Source organism: Hippocampus zosterae, chromosome 12 (assembly GCF_025434085.1).
Source record: "Hippocampus zosterae strain Florida chromosome 12, ASM2543408v3, whole genome shotgun sequence".
NCBI lineage: Eukaryota > Metazoa > Chordata > Actinopteri > Syngnathiformes > Syngnathidae > Hippocampus > Hippocampus zosterae.
In genome coordinates, this window is record NC_067462.1 from 18,894,758 (window position 1) to 18,913,373 (window position 18,616).

Below are 18,616 nucleotides of genomic sequence, written 5' to 3' on the forward strand. Positions count from 1 at the left end.
GAGCATGGATGGTTGTTCAGGGTGTCCCCCGCCTACTGCCCGTAGTTGGGATAGGCTCCAGCACCCCCCGCCACCATTGTGAGGATAAGCGGATCAGAAAATGGATGGTGTGATGCCGAATGTTGTCATGGCCACAGGGACCTGTGTCGGAGAGCAAGGAAAAATTCTAGAGGGGCTAAAATGGTGGTTAGTGCAGACCTCAATGGACATAGAGTGGTTACAGGAACAGAGGTGATGGCCATGTTTGGGGTTAAAAAATTTAACTCGGAAGGACCTATGGTGGAGGATTTTGTGAAGAGAAAGAACTGTCTGATCAACAAAAGAGAGAAACAAGGAGACATGCAAGAGTGGAGAACAGGTGTACACATGGCCTACATTTCCGTGCAGGGCTCATCAACAAGCACCAGGTAGCCCTCAAGGGCCACATCAGTAGCCCGTAGGCTTGTTCTAAAAATGACTAACAAGTGATTGGTCATTGTGAGTTTCTGGGAATGTTTTAGAATTGATCATTTGAAAATGGCAGAGATTTAGAGAACTAGAGTGGTGCACATTGACATTCGTCTGTTTCCCAACTACTGTGAGAAGTCAACATCACGATGACATAAATTATGAATCAGTAATTCAGTAACATTATTTAAGGCAGGGGTGCTCAAACTTTTTGGATCGAAGATCTACTTTTCGATCAACTAACCTCCCGGGATCTACCCATACCCACACGCGCACGCACACACATACACACAAACGCACACGTACACACGCACGCCCTGATGAGAAACAGCCTGAAACTGAGCTCATACGTACCGTTTTACAGTGCTTCCCTGGGCCCTCCTAGATTCCTATTTTTTGCCCGTGCCCTCGGCGAATTGGACACAAAACAAACTCTGAATGAGAATAATGACGATAAAAGATAGAGCGCAACAGTTCTGATCACAAGCTGCAATTGCAGACTGCTGAGAGCTAACAACTTCCGGTGACGTCATCACGCGCCACCATAAATTCAAGATTTACCTGCTTTATTTTATTTTTTTAAGATTTATTTTGTGAAAAGGAGACTGATAGGATGATTATGGTGCAGCATACAGTGCATTAACACAAAAAATATATTACTAACATGTACAAAGACACACAAATGGTTGTGTGTTTTTTTTCTCCTCGACACTCCTCGGATCTACTCGGGACCTGTCTTAGATCTACCGGTAGATCAGGATTCTCCCTAATGGGCACCCCTGATTTAAGGTATTTTGATCAAATTTGTTATTTCACAAGTGTATAAAGAACTGGTAGCTCTTCACATTAATCAGGATCCAGTTGTGAGGTGCTAGATGGATCCTTCGGACAGACAAATGAAGGTAAATTACTTTGTAGAACAAAAGGATCCAGGAAAGCGTACATAAGCTCAGGATGAAGGGGGAGATGGAATGAAAGAATTTGCAGCAGGCAGATAGATATCAGTGATGGGAATTTCCGCTCTTTTAATAGTGCCGTTTATTTTTTCTTTCAACTTGACCCCCTAAAAAGCCATTCCTCTTTCGGGGGCTGTCGGGGGGGGGGGGGGGGGGAGTCGAGTGTTGAAATGAACTACTTGGCCACAGATGCAATTTCCTTACAGACTTCCCGCGCATATGTTTTTCAGGGGTTGGCAACACGCGGCTCTTTGGCGCCCCCTCGTGGCTCCCTAGAGCTTTTTCAAAAATGTTTGAAAATGGAAAAAGATGGGAGGGAAATATATTTTTTTGTTTTAATATTGTAAAGCCCTTCAATGTGGTCAAGGGTGCACGCAGTTGCTGCTGCAGTCTGTTCGCTTTTTAATAAACAAAAAGAGGCAGCAATTAAAACACATTCACAGGAACTGCTGCTGGCCACAACTCACGCCCACGCGCTCCACACTCAAGACTGACTCCTCAACCTGGCTCGTCTCCTCTCTATGACGTCACCCCTACTCAACTAACCCAGCCCTCAAATACACAAATAACAAGAAACAGATATTGCAGTATGGTTTCTGTCAGAGGACAAACATGACACAAACACTATTAACGTTTTCCGATGCTGTAAAAATGTGTCAGAATAAATATTAAATATTCAACATTTTCATCAACGAATATTTGCTTCATAGCCTGCGTCACACGTTTCTATTAGCAACACGGGATGTCAGTCGGGGGGCTGTTAAAAAAAAACAACAACAAAAAAACAGCTCCATTCAGAATATAAGAATGAGAATCTGGGCGGCCAAGTGAAGCAATTTTATACGGTACAGACGTTTCTATTAGCAAGGCGGGATGTCAGTCAGAGGGCTGTTGTTTGAAACCCCCCCCAGCTCCTTTCATGTACAATTCACCGAGGGGACTTGCTATGAATGGGAATCTGGGCGGCCAAGAGAAACAGTTTTAAACGCTACACGTGAGCTACGATAGTTAGCACGCTGCGAAAGTGCGTCCCGTGCCTCATTCATCATAGCGGCCATTCTGGCTGTTGCTCATTACGGCATGCGTGTGTAAGTGTGTGCTTATGGGCGCGTGTGCGATAATGGGTCGATCACAGGGGGTTGGCTGTTCGAAAAGTTCGGAAAAGTATCTTCCGTCCAAAAAGTTTTTCCCCTACAGGATGAACTGCAGGGGAAAAAAAACTTTTAATAATGAATGCTTGTTGTGTATTTGTACCAAACTTAGTCATGTTAATGGCAGGCTAATATAGCTCATATAGATACATACAGCATGTGTTGCCTTCATTATAAGGCTTTCTATCGGCTCCAGACATATTTGTATTTTGTCTATTTTGGTCCAATATGGCTCTTTAAATGTTTTGAGTTGCCGACCCCTGCCCTAAATCCCCAGTCTTTGTAGTACCAACTAACCTCTCTGCAGCACTCCTAAATCTCTGATACTAGAATCATGACCTGGCATTTAAAATGAACAAGAGTGTCAATTTGTTTTTTGTCATTAATGTATGCAACAGTGTTGCAGAAGCATATTATCTTCCCATATATCCTAAGAATTGTTCTTCCCTCAACTTATCTTGTGTCTCAAGATCATCGCATCCACGCTCATAGTTGGTCTCACCAAAACACGTACACTCTGTTGATGTCAAGTCATCTGAGTCTGTTGGCATGTCTGTGTGTAGCAAACTTTGCTTTGTGGCTGCGAGCATTAAAGGTTCCCATTCGGACAGCCTCAAAGAATCAGCATGTGCGTCTTCACTATTTACTTGTCCTTTCTCGTGGATGGCTGTGGCAGTCAGGGTAACTGATGATAGGTTGACATTTTCAGACATGTTGATAGTCTTTTCATCCATTTCCTCTTCCAACTCAAATATGAGTTGCTCCTTGACTTCCATTTCTGGCCACCGAGACAAAAAAGTGTCCTTTTCAACTCCAGTTTTGAGTTGATCGCGCTTCGCTGGAACAGTCTCAGATGATATATCAGATATATCTGCTTCAGCACGTGACTTTGCAGTCAAACTTGTCCTTAATACATTACAAGAGTCATGACAGGAACTTTCCCTTGATAATTTTTCACCATCTCTGTTAATATAGAAATTACTTCCTTCATTTTCGTCCTCTTCTTCACCAACCTCCTCGTCTGAACAGGTGATTCTGGGGGTAGGACATAATGATGTGATGATAGGGTACTTCTGCTTGAATGTATCCGAGCAAACTGAGATCAGATCAGGGCTCGTTTCCTCTACTGGCAGAGATTTGGCATGCATGAGGACCGTCTACAGTGAGGGGAAAAAAGATAAATAGCAATTAGTACTTTTTGTGGCCAAAAGGTACTCTTCAAACATTGGTTTCGGGTCAGCCCAAGCTGGAGCATTACTGTCGCACGGACCTGGGACACAAACCAGAGTATTATACCATCATATAAGAACAAAAAATAATAAACTAAGAGAAGCTGTGAGGATTATGTGTAGTACTCTTTAGCCAGGCACCTCTAACAGTGGGTCGCTCCAGAGTGAAATTGAGTTCAACCACTCTCAAGAGAATTGGTACCAGCGCCCAAGTTTTATGTTGAAGTAAGCCCGATAAGTCAAGTCAGAACCTCACACACTCCTTCGACATCACATTCCACATCTGTAAAGCAAGCTTTAATAGCCAGGAATGGAAGGGGAAAGGTCCCAGAATTTGGCCACAGCCAAGCTCTCGAAGCATCCGAACCGCTTGGGCCGCTCCCACGGGTATTGAGCCTAATACCCCTTTCCCACTGAAATTAATGGGTAGTAGTGATCCGTGGCGACACACAACCAATTGGCATATACTGTATGTCCCTTTCCCATTGACCAACAGAAGGCGATTCTGCCCCCCCCCAACCCCTTTCCACCACTTTGCGTCTGGTTACGTCACCACACTGTGATTGCGTAGACGATGCGACAGATTTCTTCGTGGTAAACAAAGCAACATGGAAGCAAGTGTTCTTTCTTTTAACAAGCTTTTTACTGTCCTCAAAATGGTCGAAAAGCAGCGGGGGATCAACTCTTTGCTAAGACTGAGACAACAGCTTAAGGGTCGATCTCATAGCTTGGTTGTGGGGGCATGCTATATATGAGGCCGATGTTGTACCGCCCTATGTCATCACGTAATTACTGGGAAGTCCCGTGTTAGGCTTTTACACTGCAAGCGAAGGTGATCCGAGGCGATCACAACCCGCCTCCGATGGCGTGCTGGTGGACACGGATCGACACTCCTTTCCCATTGCCCAAAAAAGCGTGTTTACCCGTGATTTTGCGGCAGTGGGAAAGGGGTATATGGGAAGGGAGACCCACATTGCTTCTTCAGACTGTGTCCAGTCGGGCCCCATGAGTGCAGGCCCAGCCACTCTACATCTAACACATGGGAACCCATGATAAGTCAAGTGGGATAGATTGATGCTTCTTTGCGCTAGTGTACACTAGACAGAAAATATGTACCGATACTACTTTGGAAAAACAGCTTTTTGGGTATAATATATGTAGCCAGGTCTTTGGAAAGACTGGACTGGACACAAAATAATTTTTAGGTGGGCTTTATTCCCTACTGAACAATGAAAAATTGTTCAGCATTAAGATGACAGACTGAGATGTTAACTGAATTTTAAAAGAGGTCGAAAAGGGATCTAAGATATCAAAGAAAATCATTCAACAGATTACAGACAATTACGCCACAATAGACAACAGCAGTGGCTTGTCGATATGTTCCGGTGTGTTGGGTGTGTACAAAGCATGTGGTCAAACATAAATGATCTCCCCTGCTGTACAGCTGTTCACACGACTCACTAGTGGTAGATTTCAAACTCCAACCCAAACCACTCCAGATATTGTGCTCTACAAATACCATTCAACTAATTAATCATCTGTCCAAAATTAACACCTAACATGCGTCATGGTAAACTAGTTACCAATTACCTGAATATCGCCAGGGTTACGAGGACGATCATGGGTGTATCAAGTTGGGACAAGCAGTGGCACAGTTCAGCGACTACCCTCCGTTACATGTCACCCTTTCTGGTCTGATTCTCACACGCTGCATATGTTCCCGCGTGTTTTGATCTAGTGTGGCTCTTAAAGTGACAGTGTTACATTTGTTAAACAAGGAAGCCTTCACTACAAGCATCTAAGTAAGGCTCACCTGGTTACATATACTTGAGAGTTGTGAACAGCTTTGATTCCGAATACAATATAAAATGAGTTTTGTTTTATTTTTGTGCTTTGAAAAAAATATATTGTATAACACAATTTTTATACTTACAATTAGTGCTCTTGGGAGGGTTGCTTGAAGTTTACAAAGGAATCCAGTGTAATACAGACAATATGTCAATGTCATCAAGGTACCAATGCAACATATCAGAAGCCCAAGAGTTATGCCAAGAACAGGTACTGTGGAGATATGCACACGCGCGCACAAACACACGCTTTTTACACATATTGAGTTTTTGTTTGTAGTATTTAATATTGTACGACCTCCATGGGGCATGCCTGGAAGCTCCACTGTGTCAGCAAAAGTCCTGATAATTTACAAACTGATTGCGTTTATTGTTCAACTTACCTCTATCTAACTCTGCAATCGATGTGGTGGTGCATACCCAGGTTGATGGCTCAGTATTTTTATTCATGGTAATCTCAGTTTGAATCTGTACACAGTACTGTTTGCCTTTCTCCAAATTGTTAATTTTAACGCTCCTGGCTTGGGTTTTGTAAACCTCCTGCAAAGTAAACAGAATTTCAACAAGTGAATGGACAAATGAAATGTATTTAGCCCTTATCTGGTGTATAATTATTTCTATATTCATTTTTTGTATGCACGGACATTGAGAACATTTCCCTATTCCATTACCTAGTCTACCAAGGTAAATTAGGTTTTTATTGCAAATATCCATAATACTTTCCTTAATTTCTCTGTACATTATTCAGGAATCACAAAGGCAAACGTCCTGCATATATACAGGTGGAGGGTACAAACAGGGTTTCGACAGTCCCCCGCCGCCAAAGTTAAATTTAATAAACGACATTCTTGAAAGAGGTGCCGTACAAGCATTTTTTTATAAAAAGCAGGAGTGCAACTACTGTATACGGTAATCAAATCAGGACGCATTCCTTGACCTTATAACAGTCTTAGGGAATATGAAAAAGGCATATGCCCGATACAGTCTTTTGTTGCTGATTATTGTTGTTAATCTGAATAGTACCGGTAACTAAATCAAATTAGAATTTGCAAATTGCAATCAAAAAGCAATTTTTAAATTTGTTTGACTTCTGGAAGTCGGATCTCTCACCTCAGTTTTATTAGATTTCTTCCACAAGACCCTGAACTTAGCTTTGTAGATGGCCATGATGTCATTGTTTGGTATCCCTGAGCTTTTGTCAGCCTCTGGCAGGGATATGTTGATCTGAATGCAGTTGCCACATTCGGTCACCGTTACTTTTGGAGGACCTATTAGAGCTAGGAACAATAAGAGAACATATAGTTACTTGTACAGTATAATGGATTGCTTTTGCTCCTCTTTGAGATACAATAAACCCCTGATTGTGGACTTATCCAGATCGGGGCGTGGAGACAGGATTTTAAGCAGGAAAGTCAGACATCAATATGAAAATCATCCCCTTTTTCAGACTGAAACAATGGTCCTTAGTCTGAAAAGGGTGGAGTGTGCTTTCCAGGTCGGAAATTAGATCCTGCCCCAAGTGGAGGAGTACAAGCATCTTGGGGTCTTTTTCACAACAGCGTCTGCAATGATCCAGACTCTTTATTGAGGCTGAAATGGTTCAGAAGTAGCTGAGCTAAAAGGCAAAGCTCTCCATTTATTCATTGATCATTGCGCCTACCCTCATCTACAGTCATAAGCTGTGGGTCATGATCAAAAGAACAAGATCCTGGATATATGTGGCCGAAATGACTTTCATCAGTTGGGGATTGGGGTTTGCTTTTGAGATCAAGTGAGAAGCTCAGTCATCCGGGAGGGACTCAGAGTCCAGCTGCTCTTCCTCTGCATTGGTGGCTCGGGCATCTGGGTAAGATGCCTCCCAGGTGATGTGTTCCAGGCTGTCTTACGACTGGCCTGGGAATGTCTTGGGAGTCCCCTGACAGAGTTGGACCAAGGGCCTGGGCTTCCCAACTCCGGATAAGTGGAGAAAATGGATGGATGGAGAGTGATGAATACGTATTTTAACATGATTCCTAATTCTTTTTATCCAGAAACGTCCAGTACATTTGGTTGAAACAAAAAGATTACATGCAGAAATGTTCACACTGACATACTTTGTTCAAATGGAGAGAAGGAGACTTCTTCAGACTCTGGAGACCAGGTTCCATTGTAGAATGCTTGGACAGTAAAATAATATTTATATTTGTCCAACTTCAGCTGTAAAGATGTTGCGGTTGTCATGTAGCCATTCTGTGTTTTTTTCTCAGTTTCTCCGCTTAACCTGCACAAAAAAAAAAATCAATGTTTTAATTCATGCTTTATGAGTAAATAAATTAATAACTGCCATATCCTCCTGACTACCAGGAAAAAAATTTTTGTCCTATCACATTTATTTTGAAATTCCCCAATCTATGTGAAGTAATTGGACCACTCCAAAAGAAATGTTTGAAATTCCACTACATTTTTTAAACACTTGAATACTAGGCTCAAATACACTTAGAACAACTCAAACAACACTTTAACGTGTTCATAAGAGTCTTATAAATAAAATGCCAACAGCATTTTAAGACAAAATGTGTTTGATAAAAAGTATTACTTTTCCTCTTCCCATAAAAAGTGCTTGCACTGAGGGAAGCCATTTTCATACTTTTTCTAACCCCTACAAATTTGGTATCATTGGATAGCACTGAATGTCCTCTATAGAGTAACAAAAGGAGTTAATGCGATTGGATGCACGGGGTGGGAGATATTTAGGTTCACAAATGTCAGGAGGATATTTTCCACACTATAAGGTGCACTGAAAAGCATTCAATTTTCTCAAAAGCCGACAGTGCACCTTATAAGTCAGTACACTTTATATATGGATCAATATTCCGATTTCTTGGATGTAGTCTTCTAAATATTTTGTAACGCTGTTTGTTACAGCTGCAGTGGTTGTGAAAGCGCTGTCTGAATAAAGCTGTAATGTATTGTATTCCATTAGCGTAGCGCCATCTAGTGGATGCTTAATGCAACCTCAGCCACTATTGTAACTTGTATTCTAGGTGCCTTATAATGCGGTGTGCCCTATATATGAAAACAGCTTTAAAATAGCCAATCGTTGACAGATTACTCGATTACTGCAATGCCCTTTACTTTGGAGTCAGCCAGTACTCCATGAAGCGCCTTCAACTGGTCCAGAATGCCGCTGCTCGCCTCTTGACTGGTATTTGTAAGCGGGAGCACAGAACTCCTACTCTGGCATCCCTTCACTGGCTCCCCATACATTTTAGAGTTATTTATTTTAGTTATTTATAAAAATCTCGCGCCACCTTGAGACCAAGGACTCAAGGCTGTCTGGAATTGTTGGCGGCCGTCTCTCCAAAACAAACAACACTATCTGGCCTTTCCCCTGGTTGGAAATACGCATGGAGTCTAGGGCCCCCACCACCACCCCCCTCCTTCTCGGCCATGGACTGATAAGCCGGAACTGTCTTCACGATGAGCAGACCTCGAGGAAGCAGCTATGAGCTGTACACGCATACACATACACAACTGGACAACGCATACACATCCTTGTTATCACCGTCTTCATTGCTCCGATTCTTTTTCCCCCGTGACGTGGTTCGATATGCGCAGCGCAACGGTGACCGTGCAGCTGGTCATTTCGGCCGCGTCGCGGTTACCCCCCGCTCACCCCCCCACCCCCCTTCCCATTCATCCTCCCCCTTATTATATGTTATGTCTTGTGACTTGTTGTAACTGTCATATGCTTATTTATGTGCTAGGGTCTTTTTTTATCCTGGACTTCAATTATCCTCAGAAGAGGATAGTTCGAGCGTGTTTTTTTTTCCCCTCTCCCTACCCAGCGTTTTCCTTTCTGAATTCTGATTGTAATTTCCCCATTACGGGACAAATAAAGGATATTTTAATCTTAATAAAGGATATCTTACCTCTCTTAGCTCATCCGCCCCTACACACCCGCCTCAGGTCTGAGGACCAGACATTATTAGAAGTACCAAGAATTAAACTGAGACTCAGAGGGGATCGAGCCTTTTCTGTTGCTGGTCCCTCTCTCTGGAATGACCTCCCACTGAACATCCGGCAAGCCTCCTCGCTGCCCATTTTCAAAAGCCTCCTCAAAACTCACTTGTATTCTTTGGCATTCAACTCAGCATGACTTAGATTTGTTCTTGGTTTTACTGTGTGTACCGTCTTTATTACTGATTTGTCTTACTGTTTATTGTGCATGTTAAATTGCTCCATGTACAGCACTTTGTATGCAGCGATGGCTGTTTGAAAGTGCTCTATAAATACTGTTGACTTGACTTGACAGTGCACCTGATACTCCGAAGCGCCTTATAGTGCAGAAAATACGGTGCATGGTGGAAATAAAACAGGGGTGTCCAAACTTTTTGCCAAGGGGGCCAGATTTTATGTGGTAAAATGTCGGGGGGCCGACCTTGGCTGACATTCTTTACATTGAACAACAATATTGTTCAACAAATTTTAGCAAGCCAGTCTGTTTCACATTTCGATTTTTATTTTAATTTCAACAATCTTAAGAATTTCTTTTGGTTCATTTGAAACAGGTATATCACATGCAACTGCTTATTCACTTGACTTTTTCTTAAACAGAAGTGCAAATTGATTGATTTGAAACATAAAATGTATCACCATGACTTTTCAATAGTCACAAAACCTTTGACTCGAACAACAGGGAAATGAACAAGCAATACACATATCCACAATAGGGATGTGAATCTCAGCACTGAGGACGATTCGATACACATCTCGATGCACTACCAGCGATGCGATACTTAAACGATACATGGAATTTTCTGGCGACACGATGCGATACGTCTCAACGTCTTCACGATGTGATATGACATGATACACATTTAGTTCAAATCAATGCGATCCGATACGATGCAATGCAATTTGTTGTGATATTGTGCAATTAAACATGATACAAATACGCAAAGAAAAAAAGTTGCAGTCACAGCCTCAAAGCTGCTGTGTGTATTGTAGCGTACACAGACCACTCTCACTGAGTGTCAAAATGAAATGTCCAAAAGAGTCATCCATATATAGTTTTTCCTTGCGCGGTCACAGTGGGCTGCAAGGGGAACCCCAAAATAAGAGGCGATTTTTTTCTGATCCTGACCTGGTTTGCCAAGTGTTTCTCCGGTGTCCAACGAGGAACTGGACGGGGAGGCGGGGGGAAACTTGTCGGTGATGTGGTGCCATCGGTTTAAGTGGTCTGCATATTTGTGGTGCTGCCGTTGTATGGCTTCGTAGTACGACATTCTTTGCAAATTACAGAGCTTTTATCAATCTTTCCGTCTTTCTTTTCGAAGCCGTAGCATTTTCAAACATAAGATCTGAATGTTGCGGAGGATTAAATACAGTAGTTTCCTCGCTGCTGCTTGCGCTAACTTCCATAGTGTTTCGCTAGTTGTGTACTGGACTGTATGTGACTCGCGGCTTCCGTCCGTATTCAACACAAAATAATGATGGTGCATTCATTACGCCTAGGAAAGGGAACATAGGTGACGTTTAACATGAATAAAACGGCGCTTGAATCGGATTTTACCGATACCCACCAATGCATCGTGATGAATCTCGATTTCACCCGTCAATCGCGTCGTACCCAGTGAATGAGCCGATGCACTCGCATCTCGCACGTGCGCATCGATATATCGATTAATATCGATTATTTTCCACACCCTTACTCCACAACTGCAAGGATCATTTGAAATATGACATATCAGTCAATATAAACACGGAGTGATGTCTTGTTAACTCGTGAGTGATGCCCTCTAGTGTCTAAATGCTATTACTCATTTAGTGAATGCTATTACTCATTTAGCCACTAGAGGGAAGCAGTACTCTATGAAACATCACTCCCCAGTCTACGAGACCTCAGTCAATGCAACACGTGTTCCATTGCGCCCAACCTGCGGGCCAGACGGCACTGATTTTATGACAGGGGCTGAGGGCCGGATGAAATTCGACCGCGGGCCGCATTTGGCCCGCGGGCCGGACTTTGGACATGCCTGAAATAAAGTAATAATGACAAGTCATGTGAATATATGGATTGAACTACAAAGTGATTTTCTATTAAATTTTAAATCATGGGTGTCATGGAAGAATGCCATTTTTAGTTGGAATAAAGTAAAAACTAAAATGTCACAACGTCCAAATAGCTAAAGATTCAAAGGCTTTGCTCCTGAGTAGGTCTAATGCTCTCAATGAATAATCAAGTTCCGAGTTGATGACGTGTGATATCACCGATATGGTTTTTCTTTTGAAAAGGTGCGAGACTCACCGAGAGGAAACCTTTGACATACCAAGCTCGTGAGGGACATTGTTCTCAATTTTTTCACGGGAGATGCTTATGACATCATCATCTCATTAGCAGTTAAGTGTCTACCATCCATCATGATGTGATTAACGCAGCCGATATTTTCCCGGGAGGTGGCTGTGGCTGGACACTCAAATCTTGGGTCACCTTCAAGGCTTTCCCCATAGCATGTAGCTGTCAACCTTTGCCCAGGTGATAATACAAGATGGAGCAAATAAGGCAACCATGTCAGCATTAATCTCCTTGGGGGAGAAAGTACTTTTTTTCCTTTGAATATATTTGCTAAAAGCACGGTGCCAAATTTGATCCATTTTCAGAACTTATTCTGATGGTGGGTTCATAACTGATGCAAAGCCAAGTACTGCCTCTATGCAGGTGTTCATCAGTTCATTCATGAGAAACTAAATATTTTATCAAGACAGAAGCCCTCAAATAAAATTTTGGTGGTTTGGTAACTTCTCCTGTATTTGGCAAGAAAAGAAATGTAACCAAGTAGTGATTACATTTAAATGGACTGAAAATGTGGAATCAAAATCACACTCCAATAAGTCATTTCAGTACAAATGTCATCCCATGAGGTCAAGTTTAAAAAAAATGCGCCTGAGCCAGCTCCTTTCCGAAGTCGCGGTTCAGTTCTCTCTCTAGTATCAAGTCTGACAGGACTATTTCACTTCCCTTCCTTGCAAGTGTGACAGGACCATTTCACTTGCCATCACTTCTTGTCATCTCCTGGTTTTTGACGTCACAAAAGCTATGGAAATATAGAAACACTGGAAGTTAAATCTATACGTTCACCGAAGTCTCACAAAATTACTGACGTTTAGAGTTGCGTCAAAAAACTGATCAGCGAAATAAACGCAACAGGCAGTTAACATTCAAAAATATATGGTGGAGTCAACATGTGGAAACATGAGCCATAGCGAGGGTCAGAATGCACGACAGGATGAGTCTGCGAGGTGAGGCGATATGCTTTTAATTGGAAACGGATTTATATAGACGCAAAGCCAACATGTGCTGTATGTGACTGAAACATTATTTTTTTTATTAGTCTTTCCATACCATCTCAAAAGCACACAAGCCAGTGGCTTTGACAAGGAGTGACTAAATCAATTTTCCTAGCTCAGGCATACTGAGGAGGGCATGCACTTCAGTCATTTATGCCAAAAGCACTGTGCCCAACACAGCAGGCAATTGCTGCTTCCATCAACCAGGTTTGAGACAGCCATCAACCAACGAGAGGCTGAACACATGAGGTGATGGTCATTCACAAAGTAGCAGAAAATAAAAAGTATATTAAAGATGGTAGTACCTAATTAAGTTTAAAAAAAACTAAAATACTGTAATATAGCCAGGAAAAAAACTGGAATGGGTAATAGAGATAACAATTAAAAAAAAAAGATAGACCATTCAAACAAAACTTGTAACATCAAATGCTTCCTTGCAATATAAACAAAGAGGGTATCGGAAATGTTTAAATGAGTTTCATACTCTTCTTACAGCTTCCACTTTATTGAAAGCCTTTTAGTTGTTTTGTGGTTGTGATAAAATATTATGAATGGGGAATTTACCTTGAAAAGACCTTGTACTGTACACCTGGGGGGGTGGCAGGCCCAGGATCCCAATGCAGGATGTGAAGGAAGTTAACAGAGTGAACAGACACATTCAATGGCGCAGGGAGTATACCAAGCACTGTGCAAAATATAATGAGGGCATTGTTAGTGCTGCAGATCGAGTTAGAGAAACACATATTTAAAAAAAACAAACAAACCCCCCCCCCCACCCCGATTTTGATTGGTATGTTGTAAATCTGAAGGTTTCACGTTATTAAAATCTCAGAAAAATATATATATTTTACTCACCAGACTCAAGCAGGAACATCACATTTAGACAAAAACACATCCAGTTCATCTTGGTATATGCTTAGGCTGTCGTAGTCATTCTTAAAGGAATGCAGTTTAAAAAATAAAGATGTAAAACACATTCAGTATGACACAGTCCTGAGCTAATTTTTCCTGACACTTAAGCTATCACAATAACGTGTGATATCGTTATTAATTATGTGTATATACATTAATAAATTATACTTACTTAAGATATCACAATAAGGTATGCCATCATTATCAATTAAGTATGTGTACATCTGCCGCTGAATAAGTAAGGACCCCAATTACTTTGCATTGAGACGTTGGTCAGAAATGTGTGCCTTTTCAATGATTTTAAAAAGTCATAACTTTCTTAATATTTGTCGGGAAAATGCTACTTAGGGGTCTGGAATCGTCTTAAGATCTGTCTCTTCACGCTGGTATCATGCAAATTAATCAATATATGAAATTTTACACACATACCTATATTATGTACTGCAAAGGCAATTCCAAACTAGCTACTAAATGTTGGAGTATTGATATGTAAACAATGTTCGCTCACCTTATTTACGAACAACCAACACCATCTATCTCTGTCCGTCGTTACGACGAGTAAAACTATTACTTTTAGCGGTTCAATGATTGCATAATCTCACTCCAGAGCTAAATGGGGATAAAAAATCAACACCGTAATGCCCACGCTTAACTATCTGACCGAAATACAAGCCCGTAGCGGCGGTTTCCGAGAAACAAGCTTGCTCGCGCCTGTCACTGACTCACTCAGTAAAACATCCTCCCGTCTTTACCCGGCCGACCACTTCCTTTTACGTCTTCAAAGTAAAACCTAGCGGCACGCGACATACACTTGTTTCACTGCAATTCTTCTAACTGCATATTGAACAGCAATCGGTGCCACGGTTCAAATTGTGACATCGTACAAATACTAATATAAGATTCCTTCCTTCATTTATTCATTTTGCGTACCGTTTTATCCTCAGTGGGGTGTGCTGGAGCCTATCCCAATTGTGTTTAAAAACAAACAAACAAAAAACACCACAAGGACAGTTTAAATGTATTTTTTCTGTCCTAAATGAATACTAAACTCTCTCTCTCTCTCTCTCTGTCTGTCTTTCTCTACTTTTGTTTAGCGGTTTGTGGTTAGAGGGTACTTTCCAAACGTCATGCTCTGGTTTCCGTGTTCTATCCGACTTCTAAAGCTGTCTCATTTCAGTCGCCGCAAGAGGCCGTGCAATTGACAGAAAAGTGAAATCTCAATTCTGTAAACATTCCGTTGTCCTCAAATGCAACCCAACTCAGTTTAGTTGTACTATCTGCCTTTGGAGCGTTTAAAACCAGTTAAGTTTAAATATGAATAATCTAATGAAACGTTTCCTCCCACATTCCAAGTCGTGCGTGGCAGGTTAATGGTACAGTCTAAATTGTCCCGAAATTGTGAGCGTGGATGGTTGTTCGTCTATATGTGCCCTGCGATTGGCTGTACCTCGTCTACTGTCCAAAGACAGTTGGGAGAGGGTCCAGCACACCCGCGACCTTTGTGAGGATGAATAGATTAGAAAATAGATGGTAATCAATTGAGTTCGGGGTCAACAACTTAATTATTCAAAAGACCATAATGAGGACTCGTTTCCAAAAAAAGGGGGGGGAAAAGCAGAAACTACAAAACCCCACTGACATTGAAAAGTAAGCTTTCTCGTGAATAAGATACGTCGTGATTTTGTTTTACAAACTCTTCAACCTGCTGCACACTGGTAGACGCTAGGGGGTTCACAAGACACGGACAGATTCAAAGACAGTTTATTTCCCAGAGCCATCATTGCTCTCAACAAGGTATAACAACACTACCTCCAATAATACAACAATACCTGAAATCTCTTAACAACATGTGCAATATCTGTAACCTGCTAACATGTGCAATCATATTTGTAAACATCACTATGCCACCTTACATATATTATTATGTTTTATTATATTTTTAATGTTTTGATTGCTTTTTAAAAAATATTTGCAATTTTCAAAGTGTCAAAAAAATCCATATAAGTGTTTATCAATGTCTGTCACTGCATTTCCTTTTTCACTCAGCAGATGTCGCTGCTGATTTGTTTGTTTGTTTATTGAACATAAAACATATACAGTAATAATTTGACAGAAAATAAGGTAGATAAAAAAGTAAAAAGAAAGAAATCATTCTTCATTCAACACAGTTATTATGTTCAAGGGAGTAGGATGAAGTAAAAAACTTATCTAGTCCTACCCCGTTATGTGTTTATATCTACTAAATCATATATATCTCCGTGAGTCGTCACCTTACCGTGGTGGAGGGGTTTGTGTGTCCCAATGATCCTAGAAGCTAAGTTGTCTGGGGCTTTATGCCCCTGGCAGGGTCACCCATGGCAAACAGGTTCTAGGTGAGGGGCCAGACAAAGCACGGCTCAAAAGACCCCAATGATGATAAAAATAAATGGATCTAGGTTTCCCTTGCCCGGACGCGGGTCACCGGGGCCCCCCTCTGGAGCCAGGCCTGGAGGTGGGGCTTGTTGGCAGGCGCCTGGTGGCCGGGCTTACACCCATGGGGCCCGGCCGGGCACAGCCCGAAGAGGCAACGTGGGTCCCCCTTCCCATGGGCTCACCACCCATGAGAGGGGCCAAAGGGGTCGGGTGCAATGTGAGCTGGGCGGCAGCCAAAGGCGGGGACCCTGGCGGTCCGATCCTCGGCTGCAGAAGCTAGCTCTTGGGACATGGAATGTCACCTCTCTGGCAGGGAAGGAGCCCGAGCTGGTGTGTGAGGCAGAGAATTTCCGACTGGATATAGTCGGACTTGCCTCCACACACAGCCTGGGTTCTGGTACCAGTTCTCTCGAGAGGGGTTGGACTCTCTTCCACTCTGGAGTTGCTCACGGTGAGAGGCGCAGAGCAGGTGTGGGCATACTCATTGCCCCCCGCCTCAGTGCCTGTACATTGGGGTTCACACCGGTAGACGGGAGGGTTGCCTCCCTCCGCCTTCGGGAGGGTGGACGGGTCCTGACTGTTGTTTGTGCATATGCACCAAACAGCAGCTCAGCATACCCACCCTTTTTGGAGTCCTTGGAGGGTGTGCTGGAGAGTACTCCTGCTGGGGACTCCATTGTTCTGCTGGGGGACTTCAATGCTCACGTGGGCAATGACAGTGATACCTGGAGGGGCGTGATTGGGAGGAACGGCCCCCCCGATCAAAACTCGAGTGGTGTTTTGTTATTGGACTTCTGTGCTCGTCACGAATTGTCCATAGCGAACACCTTGTTCAAACATAAGGGCGTCCAATGTGCACTTGGCACCAGGACACCCTAGGCCGCAGTTCGATGATCGACTTTGTAGTTGTATCATCGGATTTGCGGCCGCAAGTTCTGGACACTCGGGTGAAGAGAGGGGCGGAGCTGTCAACTGATCACCACCTGGTGGTGAGTAGGCTCCGATGGTGGGGGAAGATGCCTGTCCGTCCTGGCAGACCCAAACGTATAGTGAGGGTTTGTTGGGAGCGTCTGGCGGAATCCCCTGTCAGAAGGAGTTTCAACTCCCACCTCCGACAGAGCTTTTCCCATGTTCCGGGGGAGACGGGGGACATTGAGTCCGAGTGGACCATGTTCCGTGCCTCTATTGTTGAGGCGGCCAATCTGAGTTGTGGCCGTAAGGTGGTTGGTGCCTGTCGTGGCGGCAATCCCCGTACTCGCTGGTGGACACCAGCAGTAAGGGATGCCATCAAGCTGAAGAAGGAGTCCTATCGAGCCTTTATGGCCTGTGGGACCCCAGAAGCAGCTGACGGGTATCGACTGGCCAAGCGGACCGCGGCTTCGGTGGTCGCCGAGGCAAAAACCCGAGCGTGGGAAGAGTTCGGTGAGGCCATGGAAGCGGACTTCCGGACGGCTTCGAGGAAATTCTGGTCCACCATCCGACGTCTCAGGAGGGGGAAGCAGTGCACCACTAACACTGTGTACAGTGGGGATGGGGCGCTGCTGACTTCGACTCGGGACGTTGTGAACCGGTGGGCAGAGTACTTCGAAGACCTCCTCAACTCCACCAACACACCTTCCTTGGAGGAAGCAGAGCCCGGGGACTCTGAGGTGGGCTCTCCTATCTCTGTGGTTGAAGTCACCGATGTGGTTAAAAAGCTCCTCGGTGGCAAGGCCCCACGGGTGGATGAGATCCGCCCGGAGTTCCTCAAGGCTCTGGATGTTGTGGGGCTGTCCTGGTTGACACGCCTCTGCAACATCGCGTGGTCAACAGGGAGAGTGCCTCTGGATTGGCAGACCGGGGTGGTAGTCCCTCTTTTTAAAAAGGGGGACCGGAGTGTGTGTTCCAACTACAGAGGGATCACACTCCTCAGCCTCCCTGGTAAGGTCTATTCAGGTCTATTAACTCTGATTGATGTAGGTTGTTTGTACTATTTTTTTGAATTAGTTTTTGAACTCAGCAAGCGATTTACTCATTTTCAGGTCCGTTTCGAGATTATTCCACAGATTAACACCTTTGCTAGATACACTTCTTTGCTTGATGTTTATTCTTGTTTTGAGTTTTTTGAATAAGTTGGTACCTCTTAATTCCTAGTTGCTTTCTCGAATTTCGAAAAACTTCTGAATGTTTTGGCAGAGCAGGTTATTGTGTGCTTTGTACATTAATTGGGCGATTTTAAAGTCAACCAGGTCATAAAATGTCATCGTGTTTAATTTGATAAATAGTGGATTTGTGTGTTCCGTATATTTTGAGCTATTAATAATTCGAATTGCTTTTTTTTGTAGTTTGAGAAT

The 18,616-nt window shown here is 43.1% G+C and overlaps 1 protein-coding gene across 3 annotated transcripts; it reads right to left on the bottom strand.

The window, feature by feature from the left end:
• Positions 1-1,788: 1,788 nt before the first annotated feature.
• crfb1 (cytokine receptor family member b1) lies at positions 1,789-14,638 on the bottom strand. 3 transcript variants are annotated; one of them, XM_052083025.1, is made up of 8 exons: positions 14,380-14,637; positions 13,815-13,894; positions 13,524-13,644; positions 7,724-7,890; positions 6,741-6,907; positions 6,014-6,170; positions 5,717-5,844; positions 1,789-3,711 (listed from the first exon to the last, which is right to left on the bottom strand). In XM_052083025.1, the coding sequence occupies exons 2-8, from the start codon at positions 13,861-13,863 to the stop codon at positions 2,968-2,970; spliced, it is 1,533 nt and encodes a 510-aa protein (XP_051938985.1). In that variant the 5' UTR covers positions 13,864-13,894; positions 14,380-14,637; the 3' UTR covers positions 1,789-2,967. The 3 variants fall into 3 exon arrangements, with proteins under 3 accessions (XP_051938985.1, XP_051938986.1, XP_051938987.1); XM_052083026.1 differs by lacking the exon at positions 13,815-13,894 and having other exon boundaries at positions 14,380-14,638; XM_052083027.1 differs by lacking the exon at positions 5,717-5,844 and having other exon boundaries at positions 3,521-3,711; positions 14,380-14,638.
• Between the last annotated feature and the right edge of the window lie 3,978 nt (positions 14,639-18,616).

Excerpts from the sequence above, each read along its gene's own strand:
- crfb1 (XM_052083025.1), bottom strand. The coding sequence starts at position 13,863 with ATGAACTGGATGTGTTTTTGTCTAAATGTGATGTTCCTGCTTGAGTCT. Across the intron at positions 6,908-7,723 it reads CTTCTCTCCATTTGAACAAA|CTCTAATAGGTCCTCCAAAA; the intron begins GTATGTCAGTGT and ends TATTGTTCCTAG. Across the intron at positions 5,845-6,013 it reads GATTGCAGAGTTAGATAGAG|TACCTGTTCTTGGCATAACT; the intron begins GTAAGTTGAACA and ends ATATCTCCACAG.